The following is a 27,775-nucleotide window of genomic DNA, read 5'->3' as shown; positions in this document are numbered from 1 at the left end:
TTGGCCAGCAACTTAGATTAGGTTTTAGATATTCGCCCCTAACATGATAAAGTTGGACACCCCTGGCCTACCTTTATGACAGATTCCCTGCATTGTGAGGAGTGGATAGGGGAAGTCTCACCTGTCAGACTCCAGCCTGGTCTGTAGTAACTCCTGCTGTTTCTCCAGCAGTTTACTCTCCTGCTGTTCCAGCAGCTGCTGCAGCCTCTCCTTCTCCACTTCCAGCTCCATCTTCTGCAGCATTAACTCGTGTTTCCGTCGCTCGGATACGGCAGAGTCTTTCACGCGGGTAGCTAGTGTCTTACTCCTGTCGGAGATAGCGGAGTGCTGGGAAGAGGAACAGTCTTCCGAGGCTTTCGTGAGCAAGAGTTCTGCCGGATCTCTCCGAGGGGTGCTGTGCGGCGCTTGGTGCATGCAGCAGTGAGGTGGCGGCTGGTCTAAGGCACTACCACACCGGTGAGCCAAACCCGCACAGCGCACATCGGCTATGCTGCAGCATTTCCGCCGCTGGAAGTCCTCTAAAGAGCACCTGTTTGGTTGACAGTGGAAGCCGCATGCAGTGGATGGTTCGTTTCTGCAGAAGGGCCGTGTGGTCGCAGCGCAGGATCTTTCCAGCTCGTTGCTCGCTTTATGGCACTGGCCGAGGTAAGATCCGTTCAGTTCACTCGCTGTTGGCACTCGCTGAAGTTTTGGCACCTTTAAAAACACAACATTCAAGGAGTTAAGATGGAAAAAATTACCAAAAAAATAAATGTTTACTTGAAGGAGTTGAAGTTAACAAAAACTCTAAATGCCACATAGGTTTCCAGTAATTGCTAGCAATTAGCAAGACAAAGGCTTTTTTTCATCTTTTCATGTGAAGAAACTATGACATTTGCAGAGAACAGTTCTCACTGTGGGGGCATTACTATGGAGGACTGTGTCCAGCACATCCAGCATACAGAAGCAATCTTCACTGGCTGTAATACTGTGACTGGAATCTCTTTAGAATGATAGAAAACAGAAATATAGCATGACACAGTGTGTGAATAACTCATCAGCTGCAGCTCTGTGTGTTCCTGTGTTTGTCTGCCTCATGCAGTGTAAAGTAAACACAGTTTACAGCCAGGAAGAGCTCATTCTGAAGGGGGGGGGGGGGGGGGGGGCATCCAAGAACAGGAAAAAGTTCAGGTCCTTCTCTTCAGATTCTTCTCTGTAGCTAAAACAAAATCCCTCAGCTGTTCTCATATGATCATGAGAAAGCAGTGTGTGTAAGCAGAGCAGAAACAAACAGTAAATCACTATTATGTGAATAGTAACAGAGAAGAGGTGTGGTATTCTTTGCTGTTTCATAAGGGCAGCCTGTCCCATTACCTTGCATTTGAAGTGCTCGGCCTGTCCTATTACCTTGCTTTTAAAGTGTTATGCTGACTGAATTCAGTGGGCTACTGTCCTCATGAAATTATTCATAGGATATTACATTTCACACACAAATCAATAGGGTGGAGTTTGAATTGGATTTGCAACCGAACGGCATATAGTCATTGTCCTACCTATAATACAATCAGCAAAGCATTTCAATCTCAGGATAATAGGTCAGACTGCCGTTTTTGTTTTTTCTAAATCAAAATTTAACTGCACAGTGAGGAATGCAAATTAGAAATTAAAAATGGCAGGACAGGCTAAATCAATTCTCTCAAGAAAATGTCCCGTTATTAAAACTAAAACCTCCCGCAGAGCACTTCTTACGAGCGCAGCTGTTTTCAGTCTCAGAACTGTCACAAATCTGTCTCAGGCAGTTACGTTTGTCGCAGTGGGTCGCAGGTGCTACGCTTACAAAGGCGGAATAGGAAGCAGCGCAAATAGTTTCAGAAGTAGCAGCGTGTTCACTTTACTTGACATTTTGTAGCAGCTTTTCTTTGTTAATTGCCCCCACTGTGCTATGAAAAATGGACTCTCAAATGCAAACAAAAAACAAAGTTCCTCCATAGAATCCTGTTTAGATTTTAACCACTTTCGGATTTCCCAGACGCTTAACTACGCCCCTATTGACTTAATTAGCGGATCAGGGGCGTTTATAAACGCCCCTGCCGCTATTGTGCTGTGCGGGCGCGATCGCGCGCGTGCACGCGCGCCCCCGCGCGCCCCCGCCCGCGGGTGCGCGCCCCCGTGCGTGCACGTGCACGTGCACCAGCTTCATTTATTTCTGGGTGGGATTGATGAATGGGAGTAATTACTCCCATCACCAATCAGATGCCTGTAACCATGAATGAGCACTGCTATAAGCCAATAGCAGTGCTCATTCATTTGTGAGGTTTACAAACAATGTTGCCAGCACTTAAGAAGATACAGTTACCTTGTAATCACTCCTGAGAGGATTACAAGGTAACTGGATCTTCTTTTCTTGTAGTCTGACTGCCACCTAGAGGATTTTATAAATATACCAGGACTTATAAATAAATATACCAGGACTATATACCCCTGATCAACCCTGATTAACCCTGATCAACCCTGATCTAATCCTAGCCTCCCTTGCTTTTTTTTTATGGTTGGAAATATAGAAATAGTGTATCTTTTCATTTTTTTCTCTTTTTTCTTTTTAAAATGCATAGAGAATAACATTATTACTAAAATAAAATATCACCCTTGAAAAGCCTAATTTGTGGCGAAAAAAACAACCTATAGATCATTCACATGTGATGAGTAGCAATAAAGTTATCAGTGAATGAATGGGAGGAGCGCTGAAATGTAAAAGTTGTTTTGGTTTTAAGGGAAGAAAACCTGTGATCCTGAAGTGGTTAAAGTACCAACTCTGAAGACCCTGTCGCACTCACGTTTCGCACCACTGACTTCTGCCATTGCAGGCTACGACTGGCTGAGACATTCAGTACCAGGACCAACCACCAAGGAGCAGCTGCATCCCTGCCACAGGGGGGCCCCACTGCGCTATGCTAAAGGTTACTAACATTTTTAAACTAGCATTTTCAGCTGTAGAGGCCTCCGACACCATAAAGGTAACATTTTGGTACTCTGCTTGCTAAGCTGGCATGGTGTATTTAGACTAGTGTTTGGAGTCTTTAAAGAAAAACTTTGTGTGTGTGTGTGTGTGTGTGTGTGTCTGTGTGTGTGTGTGTGTGTGTGTGTGTGTGTGTGTGTGTGTGTGTGTGTGTGTGTGTGGTGTGTGTGTCTGTGTGGTGTGTGTCTGTGTGGTGTGTGTCTGTGTGGTGTGTGTCTGTGTGTGTGTGTGTCTGTGTGGTGTGTGTGTCTGTGTGTGTGTGTGTCTGTGTGGTGTGTGTGTGTGTGTGTGTGTGTGTGTGTGTGTGTGTGTGTGTGTGTGTGTGTGTGTGTGTGTGTGGTGTGTGGTGTGTGGTGTGTGTGTCTGTGTGTGTGTGTGTGTGTGTGTCTGTGTGGTGTGTGTGTCTGTGTGTGTGTGTGTCTGTGTGGTGTGTGTGTGTGTGGTGTGTGTGTGTGTGTGTGGTGTGTGTGTGGTGTGTGTGTGTGTGTGTGTGTGTGTGTGTGTGTGTCTGTGTGGTGTGTGTGTCTGTGTGGTGTGTGTCTGTGTGGTGTGTGTCTGTGTGGTGTGTGTGTCTGTGTGGTGTGTGTGTCTGTGTGGTGTGTGTGTCTGTGTGGTGTGTGTCTGTGTGTGTGTGTGTCTGTGTGGTGTGTGTGTGTGTGGTGTGTGTGTGGTGTGTGTGTGTGTGGTGTGTGGTGTGTGTGTGTGTGTGTGTGTGTGTGTATAGAGATATATATATATAGAGATATATATATAGAGATATATATATAGAGATATATATATATATATATATATATATATATATATATATATATATATATATATATATATATATAGATAGATAGATAGATAGATAGATAGATAGATAGATAGATAGATATACATATATACAGTGGTGTGAAAAACTATTTGCCCCTTCCTGATTTCTTATTCTTTTGCATGTTTGTCACACCTAAATGTTTCTGCTCATCAAAAAACATTAACTATTAGTCAAAGATAACATAACTGAACACAAAATGCAGTTTTAAATGATGGTTTTTATTATTTAGTGAGAAAAATAACTCAAAACCTACATGGCCCTGTGTGAAAAAGAAATTGCCCCCTGAACCTAATAACTGGTTGGGCCACCCTTAGCAGCAATAACTGCAATCAAGAGTTTGCGATAACTTGCAACGAGTCTTTTACAGCGCTCTGGAGGAATTTTGGCCCACTCATCTTTGAAGAATTGTTGTAATTCAGCTTTATTTGAGGGTTTTCTAGCATGAACCGCCTTTTTAAGGTCATGCCACAACATCTCAATAGGATTCAGGTCAGGACTTTGACTAGGCCACTCCAAAGTCTTCATTTTGTTTTTCTTCAGCCATTCAGAGGTGGATTTGCTGCTGTCTTTTGGGTCATTGTCCTGCTGCAGCACCCAAGATCGCTTCAGCTTGAGTTGACGAACAGATGGCTTGACATTCTCCTTCAGGATTTTTTGGTAGACAGTAGAATTCATGGTTCCATCTATCACAGCAAGCCTTCCAGGTCCTGAAGAAGCAAAACAACCCCAGACCATCACACTACCACCACCACCATATTTTACTGTTGGTATGATGTTCGTTTGCTGAAATGCTGTGTTCCTTCTACGCCAGATGTAATGGGACACGCACCTTCCAAAAAGTTCAACTTTTGTCTCGTCGGTCCACAAGGTATTTTCCAAAAAGTCTTGGCAATCATTGAGATGTTTTTTAGCAAAATTGAGACGAGTCTTAATGTTCTTTTTGCTTAAAAGTGGTTTGTGCCTTGGATATCTGCCATGCAGACCGTTTTTGTCCAGTCTCTTTCTTATGGTGGAGTCGTGAACACTGACCTTAATTGAGGCAAGTGAGGCCTGCAGCTCTTTAGATGTTGTCCTGGGGTCTTTTGCGGCCTCTCGGATGAGTTTTCTCTGCGCTCTGGCAGTAATTTTGGTCGGCCGGCCACTCCTGGGAAGGTTCTTCACTGTTCCATGTTTTTGCCATTTGTGGATAATGGCTCTCACTGTGGTTCGCTGGAGTCCCAAAGCTTTAGAAATGGCTTTATAACCTTTACCAGACTGATAGATCTCAATTACAGTACTTTTGTTCTCATTTGTTCCTGAATTTCTTTGGATCTTGGCATGATGTCTAGCTTTTGAGGTGCTTTTGGTCTACTTCTCTGTGTCAGATATCTCCTATTTTTTTTTCATTGACCAAAAGTTTTATTGAAATATAAAACAGGGATGATACAGAGAATACAATATACAAATGTTGAGCAGAATTAGGCAACAGGTAAGTGGTACAAATGGTGTACAGGAAGTATCTATACAGCAGTGTCATCTCTGTAACCTCATAAGGAGAGCAGGAAAGGAGGGGGAGAGTGGGGAAGAGGATAGGGAAATCAGGAGGGAAGATTTCGTTTTGTTGGCATCCAAAGGTGGGTGTAGGCATGGAAGGAGAGGGGAAGGGGTAGAGGTAAGGAGAGGAGTATCCGAGTAAATAGATACTATGGTAGGAAACAAGGGCAAACAACAGCATAAACATTGTAATTTGGACATTGTTAACTGCCTGGATTTTCAATCCAGCAATCCCATATTTTGTTGAATTTCGAAGGGCAGCCTCTATGGTGGTATATTAGTTTTTTAAGGGGTAGGGAATTTTTGATTCTATTGCGCCAGTCAGCATATGTAGGAGGGGTTGGGGAGAGCCATCTGAGTGCTATACATTGTTTAAGCATAAAGGTGGTTTCTATCCTATTTAAGTGATTTCTTGATTGAAACAGGTGTGGCAGTAATTAGGCCTGGGGCTGACTACAGAAATTGAACTCAGGTGTGATAAAACACAGTTAAATTATTTTTTAACAAGGGGGGCAATCACTTTTTCACACAGGGCCATGTAGGTTTTGAGTTTTTTTTCTCACTAAATAATAAAAACCATCATTTAAAACTGCATTTTGTGTTCAATTATGTTATCTTTGACTAATAGTTAACGGTTTTTGATGAGCAGAAACATTTACGTGTGACAAACATGCAAAAGAATAAGGAATCAGGAAGGGGGCAAATAGTTTTTCACACCACTGTATATGTGTGCTTTACCTTATCAGTGGCAGTGTGAGGGCTTAGAGGGTAAGACAACAAGGCAACAGAATTTAAGCCAGTAAGTATAAAAATGTGTAACTTAGCATTCCACCCTCTACCCATTTAGCTTCAGTGATTTGCAATACGCTTTCAGTCACTTGCACTCTCAGATCATAATCTGTTCAGAGATCTATCTGATCGAATCCTTCCATCCACTGAACAGATTCTTAAAGTGGCCCTTAATGCTGGGAATACACCAGGAGATTTTTTTGGCAGATAGATGGTTGTATAGATAATTTCCAACATGTGCGATCTGATTTTCGCTCGTTTTTCTGATCGATTTTTCACAGAAGTGAATGGAAATCGATTGGACAGTAAATCTGCTGAAGAATCTCATTGTGTATTCCCAGCATAACTCTTGCTCAGGACAGAAGAAAAACAGAGAAATGCACCCTGTGTGTACTTAGAGTTTAGCTTGTCTAATTCCCCCTCATCTGTGTCTAATCACAAGTTGTAATTTGATCTCTCAGCTGTGTCAGCTGGCTGCCTCAGCAGAGCTGCTACTTTGTAAACACAGGACGTTATACCTATGTCTGCTTCTATGAAAGCAGGAGGTAGACACACAACAGATTTATTGCAGGATTTGTATCAATTGTAACAAAAATGGTTTTTGTAAAGGTTATTATGCTGTTGCTCATTTATAAGAGTAGAGAGGCAGTTCAGGTCCGCTGTAAAAAAGCAAGCAGGGACAGCGAAGTGGGGAAGAGTCAGCGGGTTTGTAACACACTCAGGTGCGCATCCTATGGAAGAGCTTTGCTGTAGTTCAGAGGTGCGGAACCTGTGACTTCTCCTGGTGGGATCTGAGCGCTGACTGATCACACAGCCACAGTCCAGCACTCCAGGAAGTACATCCTGTCTGTACACTCCGGGGAGCTCAGCGCCTGCAGACCGTTCACTGTGACACCCAGCTAGCCTTGTAGGGTCACAGAGAGGCAGCCACACAGGAGAGGCTGCTGGGGCAGATGGCAGGAGGGGAGACTGTGACACCCAGCCAGCCTTGTAGTGTCACAGAGAGGCAGCCGCACAGGAGAGGCTGCTGGGGCAGATGGCAGGAGGGGAGACTGTGACACCCAGCCAGCCTTGCAGTGTCACAGAGGGGCAGCACAGGAGAGGCTGCTGGGGCAGATGGCAGGAGGGGAGACTGACACCCAGCCAGCCTTGCAGTGTCACAGAGGCAGTACAGGAGAGGCTGCTGGGGCAGATGGCAGGAGGGGAGACTGACACCCAGCCAGCCTTGCAGTGTCACAGAGAGGCAGCACAGGAGAGGCTACTGGGGCAGATGGCAGGAGAGGACACTGTGACACCCAGTCAGCCTTGCAGTGTCACAGAGGCAGCCGCACAGGAGAGGCTGCTGGGGCAGATGGCAGGAGAGGAGACTGACAACCAGCCAGCCTTGCAGTGTCACAGAGAGGCAGCCGCACAGGAGAGGCTGCTGGGGCAGATGGCAGGAGAGGAGACTGTGACACCCAGCCAGCCTTGCAGTGTCACCGAGAGGCAGCACAGGAGAGGCTGCTGGGGCAGATGGCTGGAGAGGAGACTGTGACAGCAGCCAGCCTTGCAGTGTCACAGAGAGGCAGCCGCACAGGAGAGGCTGCTGGGGCAGATGGCAGGAGAAGAGACTGACACCCAGCCAGCCTTGCAGTGTCACAGAGAGGCAGCGCAGGAGAGGCTGCTGGGGCAGATGGCAGGAGAGGAGACTGTGAAAGCAGCCAGCCTTGCAGTGTCACAGAGAGGCAGCCGCACAGGAGAGGCTGCTGGGGCAGATGGCAGGAGAGGAGACTGTGACAGCAGCCAGCCTTGCAGTGTCACCGAGAGGCAGCACAGGAGAGGCTGCTGGGGCAGATGGCAGGAAAGGAGACTGTGACACCCAGCCAGCCTTGCAGTGTCACAGAGAGGCAGCAGCACAGGAGAGGCTGCTGGGGCAGATGGCAGGAGAAGAGACTGTGAAAGCAGCCAGCCTTGCAGTGTCACAGAGAGGCAGCCGCACAGGAGAGGCTGCTGGGGCAGATGGCAGGAGAGGAGACTGTGACAGCAGCCAGCCTTGCAGTGTCACCGAGAGGCAGCACAGGAGAGGCTGCTGGGGCAGATGGCAGGAGAGGAGACTGTGACACCAGCCAGCCTTGCAGTGTCACAGAGAGGCAGCCCTGGAGAGGCTGCTGGGGCAGATGGCAGGAGAGGAGACTGACACCAGCCAGCCTTGCAGTGTCGCAGAGAGGCAGCACAGGAGAGGCTGCTGGGGCAGATGGCAGGAGAGGAGACTGTGACACCAGCCAGCCTTGCAGTGTCGCAGAGAGGCAGCACAGGAGAGGCTGCTGGGGCAGATGGCAGGAGAGGAGACTGACACCCAGCCAGCCTTGTAGTGTCACAGAGGTAGCACAGGAGAGGCTGCTGGGGCAGATGGCAGGGGAGGAGACTGTGACACCAGCCAGCCTTGCAGTGCCACCGAGAGGCAGCACAGGAGAGGCTGCTAGGGCAGATGGCAGGAGAGGAGACTGTGACACCTAGCCAGCCTTGCAGTGTCACAGAGAGGCAGCCGCACAGGAGAGGCTGCTGGGGCAGATGGCAGGAGAGGAGACTGTGACAGCAGCCAGCCTTGCAGTGTCACCGAGAGGCAGCACAGGAGAGGCTGCTGGGGCAGATGGCAGGAAAGGAGACTGTGACACCCAGCCAGCCTTGAAGTGTCTCAGAGAGGCAGCAGCACAGGAGAGGCTGCTGGGGCAGATGGCAGGAGAGGAGACTGACACCAGCCAGCCTTGCAGTGCCACCGAGAGGCAGCACAGGAGAGGCTGCTGGGGCAGATGGCAGGAGGGGAGACTATGACACCCAGCCAGCCTTGCAGTGTCGCAGAGAGGCAGCACAGGAGAGGCTGCTGGGGCAGATGGCAGGAGAGGAGACTGACACCCAGCCAGCCTTGTAGTGTCACAGAGGTAGCACAGGAGAGGCTGCTGGGGCAGATGGCAGGGGAGGAGACTGTGACACCAGCCAGCCTTGCAGTGCCACCGAGAGGCAGCACAGGAGAGGCTGCTAGGGCAGATGGCAGGAGAAGAGACTGTGACACCTAGCCAGCCTTGCAGTGTCACAGAGAGGCAGCACAGGAGAGGCTGCTGGGGCAGATGGCAGGAGAGGAGACTGACACCCAGCCAGCCTTGTAGTGTCACAGGGGTAGCACAGGAGAGGCTGCTGGGGCAGATGGCAGGAGAGGATACTGTGACACCAGCCAGCCTTGCAGTGTCACAGAGAGGCAGCAGCACAGGAGAGGCTGCTGGGGCAGATGGCAGGAGAGGAGACTGTGACACCAGCCAGCCTTGCAGTGTCACCGAGAGGCAGCCGCACAGGAGAGGCTGCTGGGGCAGATGGCAGGAGAGGACACTGTGACACCCAGCCAGCCTTGCAGTGTCACCGAGAGGCAGCCGCACAGGAGAGGCTGCTGGGGCAGATGGCAGGAGAGGAACCTGTGACAGCAGCCAGTGCTGTGCCAGGGTATGTAGAGATGAGGGGGGAGAACAAGCAGGAAATGTCTCTCAGCATGACTGGTAACAGCAGCAGGCAGCGTACTGTAGTACAGAGGAAACACCAGGTGCCCATATGAGCGGATGCCTGGTATTGTGATATACCATACTCCCTGTGAACACCTTTATTAATCATGACTATTTAAATTACTTACGCACATTGAGATTTGTCAACGATTTTTACTGCGGTACCGGAGAATTTTTTTCCCGTGTGTGACAAGCGATTGTTTCTGCACTCTCGCATCGTGGGAACATGTGCGCAATTAGGCGAATGGTGCTTTGCGATACACGGCGATTACGCAGGTTACCACGGATCGGATCTTTAAAAGGATACCCGGAGTGACATGTGACATGATGAGATAGACGTGTACAGTGGTTTGCAAAAGTATTTGGCCCCCTTGAAGTTTTCCACATTTTGTCACATTACTGCCACAAACATGAATCAATTTTATTGGAATTCCACGTGAAAGACCAATACAAAGTGGTGTACACATGAGAAGTGGAATGAAAATCATACTTCATTTCAAACATTTTTTACAAAGAAATAACTGCAAAGTGGGGTGTGCGTAATTATTCGGCCCCCTTTGATCTGAGTGCAGTCAGTTGCCTATAGTCATTGCCTGATGAGTGCTAATGACTAAATAGAGTGCACCTGTGTGTAATCTATTGTCAGTACAAATACAGCTGCTCTGTGACGGCCTCAGAGGTTGTCTAAGAGAATATTGGGAGCAACAACACCATGAAGTCCAAAGAACACACCAGACAGGTCAGGGATCAAGTTATTGAGAAATTTGAAGCAGGCTTAGGCTACAAAAAGATTTCCAAAGCCTTGAACATCCCATAGAGCACTGTTCATCACTCTTAACACACTCTGAACACACCATTCCCACTGTCAAATATGGTGGTGGCAGCATCATGCTCTGGGGGTGCTTCTCTTCAGCAGGGACAGGAAAGCTGGTCAAGGTTGATGGGAAGATGGATGGAGCCAAATACAGGGCAATCTTGAAGAAAACCTCTTGGAGACTGCAAAACACTTGAGACTGGGGTGGAGGTTCACCTTCCAGCAGGACAACGACCCTAAACATAAAGCCAGGGCAACAATGGAATGGTTTAAAATAAAACATATCAATGTGTTAAAATGGCCCAGTCAAAGTCCAGATCTAAATCCAATCGAGAATCTGTGGCAAGATCTGAAAACTGCTGTTCACAAACGCTGTCCATCTAATCTGACTGAGCTGGAGCTGTTTTGCAAAGAAGAATGGGCAAGGATTTCAGTCTCTAGATGTGCAAAGCTGGTAGAGACATACCCTAAAAGACTGGCAGCTGTGATTGCAGCAAAAGGTGGTTCTACAAAGTATTGACTCGGGGGGGCTGAATAATTACGCACACCCCACTTTGCAGTTATTGATTTGTAAAAAATGTTTGGAATTATGTATGATTTTCGTTCCACTTCTCACATGTACACCACTTTGTATTGGTCTTTCACGTGGAATTCCAATAAAATTGATTCATGTTTGTGGCAGTAATGTGACAAAATGTGGAAAACTTCAAGGGGGCCAAATACTTTTGCAAGCCACTGTATGTACAGTGCCTAGCACACACAACTATGCTGTATTACGTTTTTCTTTCTCTGCCTGAAAGAGTTAAATATCAGGTATGTAAGTGGCTGACTCAGTCCTGACTCAGATAGGAAGTGACTACAGTGTGACCCTCACTGATACGAAATTCTACTTTTTAGCTCTTTCCTGCTCTCAGAAGCAATTTTCTGCTAGGAAAGTGTTTTACAGTTGGAATTTCTTATCAGTGAAGGTCACACTGTAGTCACTTCCTGTATGAGTCAGGACTGAGTCAGCCACTTACATACCTGATATTTATCTCTTTCAGGCAGAGAAAGAAAAAAAGGAACACAGCATAGTTATTTGTGTGCTTGGCGCTGTACATACACATGTCTACCTCATCATGTCACTTTGGGTATCCTTAAACCCTTTCCCTGCCAGCCGAGTTGTCCTAAACTCGAACATCTACTGCTAAGCAGTTTTTATGCTGGGTACACACTCAGATTTTATGGCCGATTTACTGCCAGATCGATTTCCAACATGCCTGATCTGCTTTCCGATCGATTTCCGAGCATTTTCCAATTGATTTCCGTTAACTTTCATAGGAAATCGATCGGAAAGCAAAATCGGTCATGTTGGAAATAATGGATCGGACAGTAAATCGGCCATAAAATCTCATAGTGTGTACCCAGCATTAGACATCTTTCACTCATTCGGTTTACTTAGGATTTTTGACAAAAAAGCCTACATGAAATAGGACATATTATACATTGTTTTTTTCCGTAATGAATTGGACTTGAACACAAAATGATGTACTTTTTCTGGAGCTATAAAAACATTTTTGAATGAAATATGTTAAAAAAAATAAAGTGAAAAAAAAAAAAAAACTTTTTTTTTTTTTATTAAGATGAATTACATTTATTTACAAAAATGTTAATGCTTGTAAAAGCCCCGATTCTGCTGAATCCAAGGATACCAGATATGTACTGGTATCCCATTTTTCCTGTCCTGGAATAGGTGCCGCCAGTATAGGTAGCCAGGAATAGGTGCCCCAGTATAGGTAGCCAGCTATAGGTGCAGCCAGTATAGGTAGCCAGGAATAGGTGCCGCCAGTATAGGTAGCCAGGAATAGGTGCCGCCAGTATAGGTAGCCAGGAATAGGTGCAGCCAGTATAGGTAGACAGGAATAGGTGCCGCCAGTATAGGTACCCAGGAATAGGTGCCGCCAGTATAGGTAGCCAGGAATAGGTGCCGCCAGTATAGGTAGCCAGGAATAGGTGCCCCAGTATAGGTAGCCAGGAATAGGTGCCCCAGTATAGGTAGCCAGGAATAGGTGCAGCCAGTATAGGTAGCCAGGAATAGGTGCAGCCAGTATAGGTAGCCAGGAATAGGTGCCGCCAGTATAGGTAGCCAGGAATAGGTGCCCCAGTATAGGTAGCCAGGAATAGGTGCCCCAGTATAGGTAGACAGGAATAGGTGCAGCCAGTATAGGTAGCCAGGAATAGGTGCAGCCAGTATAGGTAGACAGGAATAGGTGCAGCCAGTATAGGTAGCCAGGAATAGGTGCCGCCAGTATAGGTAGCCAGGAATAGGTGCCCCAGTATAGGTAGCCAGGAATAGGTGCCGCCAGTATAGGTAGCCAGCTATAGGTGCAGCCAGTATAGGTAGCCAGGAATAGGTGCAGCCAGTATAGGTAGCCAGGAATAGGTGCAGCCAGTATAGGTAGCCAGCTATAGGTGCAGCCAGTATAGGTAGCCAGGAATAGGTGCCCCAGTATAGGTAGCCAGGAATAGGTGCCGCCAGTATAGGTAGCCAGCTATAGGTGCAGCCAGTATAGGTAGCCAGGAATAGGTGCCGCCAGTATAGGTAGACAGGAATAGGTGCAGCCAGTATAGGTAGCCAGGAATAGGTGCAGCCAGTATAGGTAGCCAGGAATAGGTGCAGCCAGTATAGGTAGCCAGCTATAGGTGCAGCCAGTATAGGTAGCCAGGAATAGGTGCCGCCAGTATAGGTAGCCAGGAATAGGTGCCCCAGTATAGGTAGCCAGGAATAGGTGCCCCAGTATAGGTAGCAAGCTATAGGTGCAGCCAGTATAGGTAGCCGGGAATAGGTGCCACCAGTATAGGTAGACAGGAATAGGTGCAGCCAGTATAGGTAGCCAGGAATAGGTGCAGCCAGTATAGGTAGCCAGGAATAGGTGCAGCCAGTATAGGTAGCCAGGAATAGGTGCAGCCAGTATAGGTAGCCAGGAATAGGTGCCGCCAGTATAGGTAGCCAGCTATAGGTGCAGCCAGTATAGGTAGCCAGGAATAGGTGCAGCCAGTATAGGTAGCCAGGAATAGGTGCCGCCAGTATAGGTAGCCAGGAATAGGTGCCGCCAGTATAGGTAGCCAGCTATAGCTGCAGCCAGTATAGGTAGCCAGGAATAGGTGCCGCCAGTATAGGTAGCCAGGAATAGGTGCCGCCAGTATAGGTAGCCAGGAATAGGTGCCGCCAGTATAGGTAGCCAGGAATAGGTGCCGCCAGTATAGGTAGCCAGGAATAGGTGCCGCCAGTATAGTGTAGCCAGCTATAAGTGCAGCCAGTATAGGTAGCCAGGAATAGGTGCCGCCAGTATAGGTAGCCAGCTATAGGTGCAGCCAGTATAGGTAGCCAGGAATAGGTGCAGCCAGTATAGGTAGCCAGCTAGGGGTGCAGCCAGTATAGGTAGCCAGGAATAGATGCCCCTAGTACAGGTAGCCAGGTATACAGTGCTGCCCATAATTATCCATACCCCTGGCAAACTTTGACTTAGGGCTCGTTTCCACTGTTGCGGTGCGGAATCAACTGGATTCCACCGCGGACGAAATCCCATGCAGATGCGTTTCCGCATGCTGTTTTCCCCGCGATTTCGCATGGCTAAGAAGCAGGCGAATTTAACCATGTCACTGCCTGTGTAAATTTCCATAACATTACATGCGAAATCGCGGGGAAAACCGCATGACAAAGCCGCATGCGATTTCCCAATTAAAAGCATTGCGGGCGATTCGCCCGCATTCCAGCCGCACGCGAAATCTGACGGCTCTGCCGTGCAGATTTCCCCCGCACACCAAAACACACCCGCACGACGCACAAGTGGAAACAATCCCATCCACTTGTATTGCCTATGCGGTGCCCGCATGCGGATTCGCTATAGTAGAAACGAGCCCTTAAAGTTACTCTTATTCAACCAGCAAGTAATTATTATTATTTATTTTTTTACAGGAAATGACATGGGTGTCTCCCAAAAGATAATAAAACGATGTTTTTTTTTTTTTTTTTATTAAGATGAATTACATTTATTTACAAAAATGTTAATGCTTGTAAAAGCCCCGATTCTGCTGAATCCAAGGATACCAGATATGTACTGGTATCCCATTTTTCCTGTCCTGGAATAGGTGCCGCCAGTATAGGTAGCCAGGAATAGGTGCCCCAGTATAGGTAGCCAGCTATAGGTGCAGCCAGTATAGGTAGCCAGGAATAGGTGCCGCCAGTATAGGTAGACAGGAATAGGTGCAGCCAGTATAGGTAGCCAGGAATAGGTGCAGCCAGTATAGGTAGACAGGAATAGGTGCCGCCAGTATAGGTAGCCAGGAATAGGTGCCACCAGTATAGGTAGCCAGGAATAGGTGCCGCCAGTATAGGTAGACAGGAATAGGTGCCGCCAGTATAGGTAGACAGGAAGTGTGGCCGCCAGTATAGGTAGCCAGCTATAGGTGCAGCCAGTATAGGTAGCCAGGAATAGGTGCAGCCAGTATAGGTAGCCAGGAATAGGTGCCCCAGTATAGGTAGCCAGGAATAGGTGCCGCCAGTATAGGTAGCCAGGAATAGGTGCAGCCAGTATAGGTAGACAGGAATAGGTGCAGCCAGTATAGGTAGACAGGAATAGGTGCAGCCAGTATAGGTAGACAGGAATAGGTGCAGCCAGTATAGGTAGCCAGGAATAGGTGCAGCCAGTATAGGTAGCCAGGAATAGGTGCCGCCAGTATAGGTAGCCAGGAATAGGTGCCCCAGTATAGGTAGCCAGGAATAGGTGCCGCCAGTATAGGTAGCCAGCTATAGGTGCAGCCAGTATAGGTAGCCAGGAATAGGTGCAGCCAGTATAGGTAGCCAGGAATAGGTGCCGCCAGTATAGGGTAGCCAGCTATAGGTGCAGCCAGTATAGGTAGCCAGGAATAGGTGCCGCCAGTATAGGTAGCCAGGCATAGGTGCCCCAGTATAGGTAGCCAGCTATAGGTGCAGCCAGTATAGGTAGCCAGGAATAGGTGCCGCCAGTATAGGTAGACAGGAATAGGTGCAGCCAGTATAGGTAGCCAGGAATAGGTGCAGCCAGTATAGGTAGCCAGGAATAGGTGCCGCCAGTATAGGTAGCCAGGAATAGGTGCCACCAGTATAGGTAGCCAGGAATAGGTGCCGCCAGTATAGGTAGACAGGAATAGGTGCCGCCAGTATAGGTAGCCAGGAAGTGTGGCCGCCAGTATAGGTAGCCAGCTATAGGTGCAGCCAGTATAGGTAGCCAGGAATAGGTGCAGCCAGTATAGGTAGCCAGGAATAGGTGCCCCAGTATAGGTAGCCAGGAATAGGTGCCGCCAGTATAGGTAGCCAGGAATAGGTGCAGCCAGTATAGGTAGACAGGAATAGGTGCAGCCAGTATAGGTAGACAGGAATAGGTGCAGCCAGTATAGGTAGACAGGAATAGGTGCAGCCAGTATAGGTAGCCAGGAATAGGTGCCGCCAGTATAGGTAGCCAGGAATAGGTGCCCCAGTATAGGTAGCCAGGAATAGGTGCCGCCAGTATAGGTAGCCAGCTATAGGTGCAGCCAGTATAGGTAGCCAGGAATAGGTGCAGCCAGTATAGGTAGCCAGGAATAGGTGCCGCCAGTATAGGTAGCCAGCTATAGGTGCAGCCAGTATAGGTAGCCAGGAATAGGTGCCGCCAGTATAGGTAGCCAGGCATAGGTGCCCCAGTATAGGTAGCCAGCTATAGGTGAAGCCAGTATAGGTAGCCAGGAATAGGTGCCGCCAGTATAGGTAGACAGGAATAGGTGCAGCCAGTATAGGTAGCCAGGAATAGGTGCCGCCAGTATAGGTAGCCAGGAATAGGTGCCACCAGTATAGGTAGCCAGGAATAGGTGCCGCCAGTATAGGTAGACAGGAATAGGTGCCGCCAGTATAGGTAGCCAGGAATAGGTGCCGCCAGTATAGGTAGCCAGCTATAGGTGCAGCCAGTATAGGTAGCCAGGAATAGGTGCAGCCAGTATAGGTAGCCAGGAATAGGTGCCCCAGTATAGGTAGCCAGGAATAGGTGCCGCCAGTATAGGTAGCCAGGAATAGGTGCAGCCAGTATAGGTAGACAGGAATAGGTGCAGCCAGTATAGGTAGACAGGAATAGGTGCAGCCAGTATAGGTAGACAGGAATAGGTGCAGCCAGTATAGGTAGCCAGGAATTGGTGCCGCCAGTATAGGTAGCCAGGAATAGGTGTCCCAGTATAGGTAGCCAGGAATAGGTGCCGCCAGTATAGGTAGCCAGCTATAGGTGCAGCCAGTATAGGTAGCCAGGAATAGGTGCAGCCAGTATAGGTAGCCAGGAATAGGTGCAGCCAGTATAGGTAGCCAGCTATAGGTGCAGCCAGTATAGGTAGCCAGGAATAGGTGCCGCCAGTATAGGTAGCCAGGCATAGGTGCCCCAGTATAGGTAGCCAGCTATAGGTGCAGCCAGTATAGGTAGCCAGGAATAGGTGCCGCCAGTATAGGTAGACAGGAATAGGTGCAGCCAGTATAGGTAGCCAGGAATAGGTGCAGCCAGTATAGGTAGCCAGGAATAGGTGCAGCCAGTATAGGTAGCCAGGAATAGGTGCCGCCAGTATAGGTAGCCAGGAATAGGTGCCGCCAGTATAGGTAGCCAGCTATAGGTGCAGCCAGTATAGGTAGCCAGGAATAGGTGCCGCCAGTATAGGTAGCCAGGAATAGGTGCCGCCAGTATAGGTAGCCAGCTATAGGTGCAGCCAGTATAGGTAGCCAGGAATAGGTGCAGCCAGTATAGGTAGCCAGGAATAGGTGCCGCCAGTATAGGTAGCCAGGAATAGGTGCCGCCAGTATAGGTAGCCAGCTATAGGTGCCGCCAGTATAGGTAGCCAGCTATAGGTGCAGCCAGTATAGGTAGCCAGGAATAGGTGCCGCCAGTATAGGTAGCCAGGAATAGGTGCCGCCAGTATAGGTAGCCAGCTATAGGTGCAGCCAGTATAGGTAGCCAGGAATAGGTGCCGCCAGTATAGGTAGCCAGCTATAGGTGCAGCCAGTATAGGTAGCCAGGAATAGGTGCAGCCAGTATAGGTAGCCAGCTATAGGTGCAGCCAGTATAGGTAGCCAGCTATAGGTGCAGCCAGTATAGGTAGCCAGGAATAGATGCCCCTAGTACAGGTAGCCAGGTATACAGTGCTGCCCATAATTATCCATACCCCTGGCAAACTTTGACTTAGGGCTCGTTTCCACTGTTGCGGTGCGGAATCAACTGGATTCCACCGCGGACGAAATCCCATGCGGATGCGTTTCCGCATGCTGTTTTCCCCGCGATTTCGCATGGCTAAGAAGCAGGCGAATTTAACCATGTCACTGCCTGTGTAAATTTCCATAACATTACATGCGAAATCGCGGGGAAAACCGCATGACAAAGCCGCATGCGATTTCCCAATTAAAAGCATTGCGGGCGATTCGCCCGCATTCCAGCCGCATGCGAAATCTGACGGCTCTGCTGTGCAGATTTCCCCCGCACACCAAAACACACCCGCACAAGTGGAAACAATCCCATCCACTTGTATTGCCTATGCGGTGCCCGCATGCGGATTCGCTATAGTGGAAACGAGCCCTTAAAGTTACTCTTATTCAACCAGCAAGTAATTATTATTATTTATTTTTTTACAGGAAATGACATGGGTGTCTCCCAAAAGATAATAAGACGATGTTTTTTTTTTTTTTTTATTAAGATGAATTACATTTACAAAAATGTTAATGCTTGTAAAAGCCCCGATTCTGCTGAATCCAAGGATACCAGATATGTACTGGTATCCCATTTTTCCTGTCCTGGAATAGGTACCGCCAGTATAGGTAGCCAGGAATAGGTGCCCCAGTATAGGTAGCCAGCTATAGGTGCAGCCAGTATAGGTAGCCAGGAATAGGTGCCGCCAGTATAGGTAGACAGGAATAGGTGCAGCCAGTATAGGTAGCCAGGAATAGGTGCAGCCAGTATAGGTAGCCAGGAATAGGTGCCACCAGTATAGGTAGCCAGGAATAGGTGCCGCCAGTATAGGTAGACAGGAATAGGTGCCGCCAGTATAGGTAGCCAGGAATAGGTGCCGCCAGTATAGGTAGCCAGGAATAGGTGCCCCAGTATAGGTAGCCAGGAATAGGTGCCGCCAGTATAGGTAGCCAGGAATAGGTGCCGCCAGTATAGGTAGCCAGCTATAGGTGCAGCCAGTATAGGTAGCCAGGAATAGGTGCAGCCAGTATAGGTAGCCAGGAATAGGTGCAGCCAGTATAGGTAGCCAGCTATAGGTGCAGCCAGCATAGGTAGCCAGGCATAGGTGCCCCAGTATAGGTAGCCAGCTATAGGTGCAGCCAGTATAGGTAGCCAGGAATAGGTGCCGCCAGTATAGGTAGACAGGAATAGGTGCAGCCAGTATAGGTAGCCAGGAATAGGTGCAGCCAGTATAGGTAGCCAGGAATAGGTGCCGCCAGTATAGGTAGCCAGCTATAGGTGCAGCCAGTATAGGTAGCCAGGAATAGGTGCAGCCAGTATAGGTAGCCAGGAATAGGTGCAGCCAGTATAGGTAGCCAGGAATAGGTGCCGCCAGTATAGGTAGCCAGGAATAGGTGCCGCCAGTATAGGTAGCCAGCTATAGGTGCAGCCAGTATAGGTAGCCAGGAATAGGTGCCGCCAGTATAGGTAGCCAGCTATAGGTGCAGCCAGTATAGGTAGCCAGGAATAGGTGCAGCCAGTATAGGTAGCCAGCTATAGGTGCAGTCAGTATAGGTAGCCAGGAATAGATGCCCCTAGTACAGGTAGCCAGGTATACAGTGCTGCCCATAATTATCCATACCCCTGGCAAACTTTGACTTAGGGCTCGTTTCCACTGTTGCGGTGCGGAATCAACTGGATTCCACCGCGGACGAAATCCCATGCGGATGCGTTTCCGCATGCTGTTTTCCCCGCGATTTCGCATGGCTAAGAAGCAGGCGAATTTAACCATGTCACTGCCTGTGTAAATTTCCATAACATTACATGCGAAATCACGGGGAAAACCGCATGACAAAGCCGCATGCGATTTCCCAATTAAAAGCATTGCGGGCGATTCGCCCGCATTCCAGCCGCACGCGAAATCTGACGGCTCTGCCGTGCAGATTTCCCCCGCACACCAAAACACACCCGCACAACGCACAAGTGGAAACAATCCCATCCACTTGTATTGCCTATGCGGTGCCCGCATGCGGATTCGCTATAGTGGAAACGAGCCCTTAAAGTTACTCTTATTCAACCAGCAAGTAATTATTATTATTTATTTTTTTACGGGAAATGACATGGGTGTCTCCCAAAAGATAAAAGACGATGTACAAGAGAATTATTGTGGAAAAAAAACACATTTCTAAGCTTTTATTTACATTTGAGCAAAAAGTGTCCAGTCCAAAATCATTCATACCCTTCTCAATAATCGATAGAAAAACCTTTATTGGCTATTGCAGCAATCAAAGGCTTCCTATAACTGCAGACCAGCTTTTTGCATGTCTCCACTGGAATTTTTGCCCACTAATCTTTAGCAATGAGCTCCAAATCCTTCAGGTTGGAGGGTCTTCTTGCTGTCACTCTGATCTTTAGCTCCCTCCACAGACTCTCAATTGGATTCAAGTCAGGACTCTGGCCGAGCCACTCCAAAATATTAATGTTGTCGTCTGCTAACCATTTCTTCACCACTTTTGCTGTGTGTTTTGGGTCATAGTAATATTGAAATGTCTTTTGGTGGCCAGGGCCAAATTTCTCTGCAGACTACCTGATGTTGTCATTGAGAATCCTCATGTATTACTCCTTTTTTATGGTGCCATTTACTGTGATTAGGTTCCCTGGTCCATTGGTTAAAAAATAAACAACCCCAAAGCATTAGGTTCCCACCACCATGTTTGACAGTGGGGATGGTGTTCTTTGGGTAAAGTCTTCTTTTTTGAGAGAAATGAAGGAAACATCATTGTGACCAAACAATTCAATTTTTGTTTCACAGAAGACCAGAAGTCTTCTTCGTTGTCCAGATGAGCATTTGCAAAGGCCAAGCGAGCTTTTGTGTGCCTTATCTGGAAAAGTGGTGTCCTTGTCAGTGGAACCCAGCAGTTTACAGCGTCCGTTGGATTGTCTGCCTTGAGACATTGCCACCAGCAGTTCCCAGATTCACTAGGATGGCCTTGGTGGTGATCCTTGGATTCTTTATCACCTCTCACTATCCTCCTGTCCAGCACAGGTGTCACTTTTGGCTTCCAACCACGTCCTCTGAGATTGTCCACAGTGCAGAACATCTTGTTTTTTTTTTTTTTTTAATAATACTTTGTACTGTAGCCACTGGAACTGGAAAACATTTAGAAATGGCCTTGTAGCCCCTTCCTGACTTGTGAGCAGTCACAATGTTCAGCCGCAGGTCCTCACTGAGCTCCATTGTTGCAGCCATGACTGTCCACAAACCAACCTCAGAAAGCTGCTGTTTTTAACCTGTTGAATTGATTAAAACAGCTGTTCCCAATTACTCAGGGTAATTAGGATGCTTTAGAACAGCTTGGGCTATATGGAATGGTATAGAACTTTGGATTTTCCCACAGACTGCGACAGTTTGTGAAGGCAGTGTTCTCCCCAGAATTTTTTCCAGCCGGGTGGCTTGAAAACTTAGCCGGGTGGCATATAAAAGTAGCTGGGTGGGGCGAGATGAGAGAAGGCAGGGATGGTGCTTCTGTGTGCATCTCTGCTTATAGCATAGCAGGAGGTGAGCTGATGACAGCCGGGTGCTCACCAAAACTAACCGGGTGGAGCACCCAGCTAAAAGAGCCTGGGGAGAACACTGGAAGGGTAGGAATAATTTTGGACTGGACACTTTTTGCTCAAATTTAAATAAAGACAGAAATGTTTTTTTTCCCACAATAATGCCTTTTGTACATCATCTTATCTTTTGGGAGACACCCATGTAATTTTCCATCAAAAAGTGACTTGCTGGTTGAATAAAAGTGATTTTATGTCGAAATTTGCATGGGGTAAGGAAAAAAAAAATCAAGACATTGCAAAGGGAGAAGTTAAAAATATAGAAAATCAATAACTGATTGACACTTGCCACATAATTGGTTCATGTTTGATCCCCTGTGAGCCTACGGGTCATCATCTGTACTGGTGGCAGACTTAAAAAAACAAAAACAAAACAAACGCCACCAACCGCCCTTATCTATAAACACACCCACTAACAATGTGATACATATATAAACAGAGTGAAATCCTGCTTGCTTGGCAGTTGGAAAGGCAACAAAGTTCACAGACCGGAAACTGTTAGGCCCCATTTACACTTAATCAGTTGGTACGCATTTTTTTCCCTTCTCCATAGCAGTGCATTGTGAAAAAGATTTCAGTTAAAACGCGTTAAAGAGGAACTCCAGTGAAAATAATGTAATAAAAGTGCTTCATTTTTACAATAATTATGTATAAATGATTTAGTCAGTGTTTGCCCGTTGTAAAATCTTTTAAATCCCTGATTTACATTCTGACATTTATTACATGGTGCCATTTTTACTGCTGACAGGTGATGTAGCTGCTGCATGTTTTTTTGACAGTTGGAAACAGCTGTAAACAGCTATTTCCCACAATGCAACAAGGTTCCCAGACAGGAAACTGCCAAGAGTACGTACTCAGAATTTCTTTGTGGGAAGGGTTTCACCACAATAGCAAGCCATACAGCGCCCCCTGATGGTCTGTTTGTGAAAAGGAATAGATTTCTCATGTAAAAGGGGGTATCAGCTACTGATTCTTGGTCGGAGTTTCTCTTTAAAGAGACCCTGAACTGAACATAAGAAGTCAAAATAACCATGCACAGGTCATACTTATCTCCTGTGTAGTCTACTCAATCTTTTTCTCCTCTCCTGCGTCCTGTTTGATCAATGGATTTCTCCATCCTCCATTTTTTAAATGGCCATTACCCCATAACAGCTTCCTGGTCAGCACACTGTTAAACGGTAATATCACCCACTTGAGCCATAGGGGAACATGGACATTACCTTACACATTCAGTTATAACTGACAGCTGCTGATATATAACTGACAGTAACTGGTATACTTCAGTTCTGACAAAATATTGTCAGAACTGGAAGGGATCACTGTAAGAAGAAAATGGTGAGCTTCTGATAGGAAGTGACCGTGAGGTTAGTATGCAATATTCATTTGCAGCTACGTCATGTGTTTCTTTTTAATAATTTTACTCACTTCAGGTTCCCTTTAAGCGTGAAAGGTGTCATAGGAAAACATGGGCATTACTTTGAAAAGCAGTTCTCCTTTCAGTTATAACAGAGCAATTGATCAAGTGTAAACGGGGCCTCAGGGCTATGACATCACACTGTGGGAGGGGATTCACCACAATATCAGCCACACAGACCTCCTACCTGATGATATAGGAGGTAAAGATTTCTCATGGGAAAGAGGTATTGGCTACTGAATGGTATAAGGTTCAATCCTGGGTTAAAGCGGATCCGAGATGAAGAACTAACTAGAACAAGTAACTTGTCTATATATCTTATCTAAACTTTAGTTTATACAGCAAATCTAGCTGCAAACAGCTTCAATAGAATATGAGTATTTCTTCCTGTGATACAATGACAGCAGCCATGTTTGTAAACATTACACACAGGCAGGCTTATGTGCATCTTCAGGACTCAGCCTAATCCCACCTTCCTCCTCTGAAATCTCTGGCTAGTAATACCTCCCCCTCCTACTGCCCAGACTGAGCTCCCATGAGCCCTTGCTACTGTCTGAAAATGCCAAGGCTCTCTGAAAACCTGTGGGCAAGGCTTGTTTAGTTTATAGGGAATTAGAGTATTAAAACAAAAAAAAAAAGTATTTGGCTTGAGGAATGCCCTATAAACAATAGGAAAGGAACACAATTATGCAATGTGTAAAAGTTCATCTCGGATCCACTTTAAAATTCCCTTTTACATCTAAAATGACAACATGAAAAAAAATGGTTAATGGTTTCTCCCATCTTCCAGGATCGGCACACTGATCTCATATGTACAGGACCGCCGCGACATGCAGTATTTGCTGCTTAACAGCTGCGCGGCGGAGCGTGCCAATGTCCCGATCCATGCAAGCCCCTCCGCAATCTTCTCTGTGTCATTATGTAGAACGCGCTGGCTTCCTTCTCCGGAAGATCATCAAGGTAGATTACCTCGTAGCTTCGCAACTAAACACTTACAGGTGTTGCATTATCCTTTATTACAGACGCACGCCTGCCTCTATAACAAGACGCGGCGGCACGACGGATGATCTGCGGCTGCGAATTATTCATGAGCATCTCGCAGTGTACCCGGGGCGTCAGCCGTGGCCTTTTCTGGGTCATATGACACACCAATTAGAGCGGGATTGTAAATTATTCAATAAGCTGAACTCTCCTGTCGTTTAACATATAGATATCAGTGCGGTAAACAAGTTAAAGCTAATGGGCCCTGGGGGGTTGCCGCGCTCAGCTCCAGGCTCTGAGGCTGCCGCTGGAACAGACAAGCGCGGAGGAGGAAAAAAAAAGAAAGAAAGAAAAGACTTGCAATGTTATAATAAGTTCTTAGGCACCCCTGCGGGAGTCGTGCGTGCCTCCAGCTCACCGAATCCCGATAAAATGATTAAGGTTATTACCAGCAAGCTTTTTAAAGAAGGGAGGCAGAACAAAGTAGGGAGGGAGTCAGGGAATGGCTCTGTGTGTAAACTTTATAGGACGCACCTGCGAGCGACATCTCTACACACTCACCAATTCCAGCCAGGGGAATAGGAATGTTAGTAGGCCATTCACCTTATAAGAGAACCGAGCATCTAGCATAAATACCCCACATTGACCCAATTAGTAAAGCAGTTAGAAACCATCACTGCAGTGTAAGACGCTTTGCCATGTTGTTAAAGCTACTTTCACAATAGGATTGCAACGCACCCTGTATTAGGAGTGTGATGCAGTACATTGAAAGTATACTGCACTATGGCGAAAAATTGTTACATTTAAAATATGTGCAAACAGACAAATAAGTACGTTTTTTCCAGAGTAAAATGAGCCCTAACTTACTTTTCTCCTATGTTGCTGTCACTTACAGTAAGTAGTAGAAATCTGACAGAAGTGACAGGTTTTGGACTAGTCCATCTCTTCATAGGGGATTCTCAGCAAGGCTTTTATTGTTTATAAAGATATCCCGTAAAAAGGATTTAAACAATGATGCTGGCCAGCCTCCCTGCTCGCTACACAGTTTTTTGGCAGTTGGACGGAGCAACTGCCATTCACTAAGTGCTTTTGAAAATAAATAAATCCCTGAGAATCCCCATGAAGAGAAGGACTACAAACAACAAAGAAAACACTGAGAATCCACCATGAGGAGACGGACCAGTCCAAATCCTGTCGGTTCTGTCCGATTTTAACCACTTACTTTTTTTCGCTATAGTGGTTATTTAAAGAGTATTCTTATTATATTCAATATCTGGTTTTGACACTAGTGTTAAGGCTCATACCCACCTCGCGATTTTTCCCAACGACTTTTCAGATGAGTGGCACTTTTTTGAGCAATGAGGGGTTGTTTCCGTGACCTCGCCACATGGGTGCAAGTGCGTAATCACACAAGCGACGGATAGTGATGCGCGCCGATAAATCAACCGTCATGGCAGATCGGATCTTTTTAGATCCCAGACAACTCCACGTGAAGTACCGGCTTGACTTTCCATTCGTGCAAATTGCGTAACGTCGCAAGAAGGAGGAGGAACCGTCACATATGCTCATCAACAGACCGTCGCTGGACCCATCAGGTGGTGAGTACAGAGCTTGAAGTTATCACTATCTGTGGGGGAAAATGCAGCATTTGTGTGCCCAGGTAGGATAACTTGTAGTAATTTAGATCTCTGGCATGGAGGCGTTTGTTTATTTGTGGAGATTAGAGCTGCACTTTTTATATATGTGGGAGATACATTAACAGCAGCTCAGGGCTTATGGTAAAGATCCAGAGTTAAGTGAGGTAAACAGGGCTTAATGAATGGATTAAAGAAGCCATTTACAGCATCCAAGAGGTAATTTACCGACCAAAATACTGAAAGTGGTGTTTCCATAGCAACAGCTCTAATGAATAGACCGAGCAAGACACAGCAAAACATAGAGGGTATTACTACACAAAAATGTGAACACCTCATGCAGTAAGGTTTAATGAATGCTGTCCCGTGTATTTTTTTTCACATTATTCATTCTAAGAATTATTTCCTTATCTGGGAAATTATTTTTAATTGGCTTTAAAGAGTAACTCCAGTGAAAATAATGTAGTAAAAAAATAAGTGCTTCATTTTTTACCATAATTATGTATAAATGATTTAGTCAGTGTTTGCTCATTGTAAAATCTTTCCTCTCCCCGATTTACATTCTGACATTTACCACATGGTGACATTTTTACTGTGGGCAGGTTATGTAGCTGCTCCTAGCTGTTTTGGCTGTTAGAGACAGCTGTAAACCGCATCAGAGCTTGCGTTGGAGAACGCTCAAAGCATACGTTTTGTTGTATGCCTTTTACTGCGTTTTGATATGCGTTGCACTGCAGTGAGTGTGCGTTTTTAATCCGTTTTCAATGCGTTACTGCACATAGAAAAACGCAGGTAATTTTTTTTTCTTTTAGTTGTCAACTTTCTACATTGTTCCTCTGTTGCATTCTGGGACTGATTGCCTGCGTTAACGGATTAAAAACGCGCAGTGTGCGTTTTACATTGACTAACATTGTAACGCATAAAGCTAGCGTTGGCCAAAAAACTGCGCCTGGGTGCAGTGGAACGCAACGCACAAAAAGGCTGCGTTATATGTGAAAGCTAAAATGAAAGTCTATGGACTTTCATTTCACCTTGGGTAACGCAAACTTTATCCTTTGCGTTGAAACGCAGAAAATCTGCCCTAATGTGAAAGAGCCCTAATTCCTGTCTGTGAACATTGTTACATTGTGGCAGTTTGCCCAGAGTACTGCGGTACTCAGAGCTTCTTGTGGGAGGGGTTTCAGCACAAAATCAGTCATACAGCGCCCCCTGGTGGTCTGTTTGTGAAAATCATATTTCTCATGTAAAAGGTGGTATCAGCTACTGATTGGGATAAAGTTCAATTCTAGGTTGGAGTTTCTCTTTAAAATTATCCAGATCTCAATCAGGTCAAGCCTCTGAGACATGCTAGAAAAGCAAACCCAATCCATGGGTGCTTCACAACTTATAGGACTTAATGCACACCTGAAGTGACAAACAGCTGGGTGCTTCACCCCGGCTATCATCAGCTCACCTTGTCATCTGTCTCCTAAGCAGAGTTGCGCCGGCCCTGCATTTTTCTGCCCCACCATACCACTTTTTCATGCCAACCAGCTGGAAAAATAATTCTGGGGAGGACACTGTGGAGCCCGAGACACTCTGGTAAAGTTGGGGCTGCAGAGACAGAGTGACGCCGGGGGGTTATGTAGGCGTATGCGGCGCCAGCTAACCTCTTTATTAAAACTGGACGTTTGGCGAATAGGAAAGTGTTTCCTGAGCCGATTTAAGTGCCTAGGAATGGATGAACATGACTCCAATGAGGAGCCATGGTCAATAATAAAAATGAAAGATAAAAAAGTTTCTCATAAAAAAGTATAAGTAAAATTAAAATACAGCAGAGTCCCCTGTATCTGAGCGAGTGCAGTAATTGGTCCAATGACAGAGCTGTGGTTCCACCCTCGGGACCATCGGCTCCAGTTAGAACAGCAGGCAGCAGTGACTGGGTGGTGTCCTCGCAGCAACCCCCCCTCCCCCCTGAATGGCCACGCCTACAAGGAGAGCAGGGGGACAGAAGGTACACAGGCCGCTGGACACAGGCCCCACAGGATCAGAAGGGGCAGGGGGACAGAGGCCACACCGGAGAGGGAGGCACAGGACAGCAGCATCCACAGAACACCTTCGGACAATAAGACACACTGACTTTTCCCCTACACTTCTGGAGAAGAAAAAGTGTGTCTTATGGTCTGAAAAATACAGTAATTACTAAAAACAAGTATCATCCCCTAAAAAGTCCAATATGTGGCAAAAAAAGGGAAATAGATGATTTAGGTGTGGTAAGTAGTAATAACATTACTGACAAATAAATTGGAGCATTGCTGAAATGTGAAAATTGTTTGGGTACTTAAAGCGGAACTGAATAGTACAAAAAAAACTAAAGGTTTCACTTACCTGGGGCTTCTGCCAGCCCCTTGCAGCCTTCCTAAACAGAACCAGTCCTACACGATCCTCATTTCTCCCGCCGCCAGCTAGTTTAATTACCGTCTACGCGGTAAC

The 27,775-nt window shown here is 46.8% G+C and overlaps 1 protein-coding gene across 4 annotated transcripts in view; it reads right to left on the bottom strand.

Moving 5' to 3' along the window:
- The window catches only part of KIAA1328 (KIAA1328 ortholog), a 343,620-nt gene that overhangs the window by 195,223 nt on the left and 120,622 nt on the right, over window positions 1-27,775 (bottom strand). For all 4 annotated transcript variants that reach the window (XM_068251844.1, XM_068251829.1, XM_068251853.1 and 1 more), the window contains one exon: window positions 122-696. In XM_068251844.1, the coding sequence (XP_068107945.1) occupies window positions 122-696 (575 nt within the window). The remainder of the gene's footprint in view (window positions 1-121; window positions 697-27,775) is intronic.

The sequence above is a fragment of the Hyperolius riggenbachi genome, chromosome 1 (assembly GCF_040937935.1).
Source record: "Hyperolius riggenbachi isolate aHypRig1 chromosome 1, aHypRig1.pri, whole genome shotgun sequence".
Lineage (NCBI taxonomy): Eukaryota > Metazoa > Chordata > Amphibia > Anura > Hyperoliidae > Hyperolius > Hyperolius riggenbachi.
Note: the sequence above shows the minus strand (reverse complement) of the source record. Positions and strands in the feature narration are given on the sequence as shown.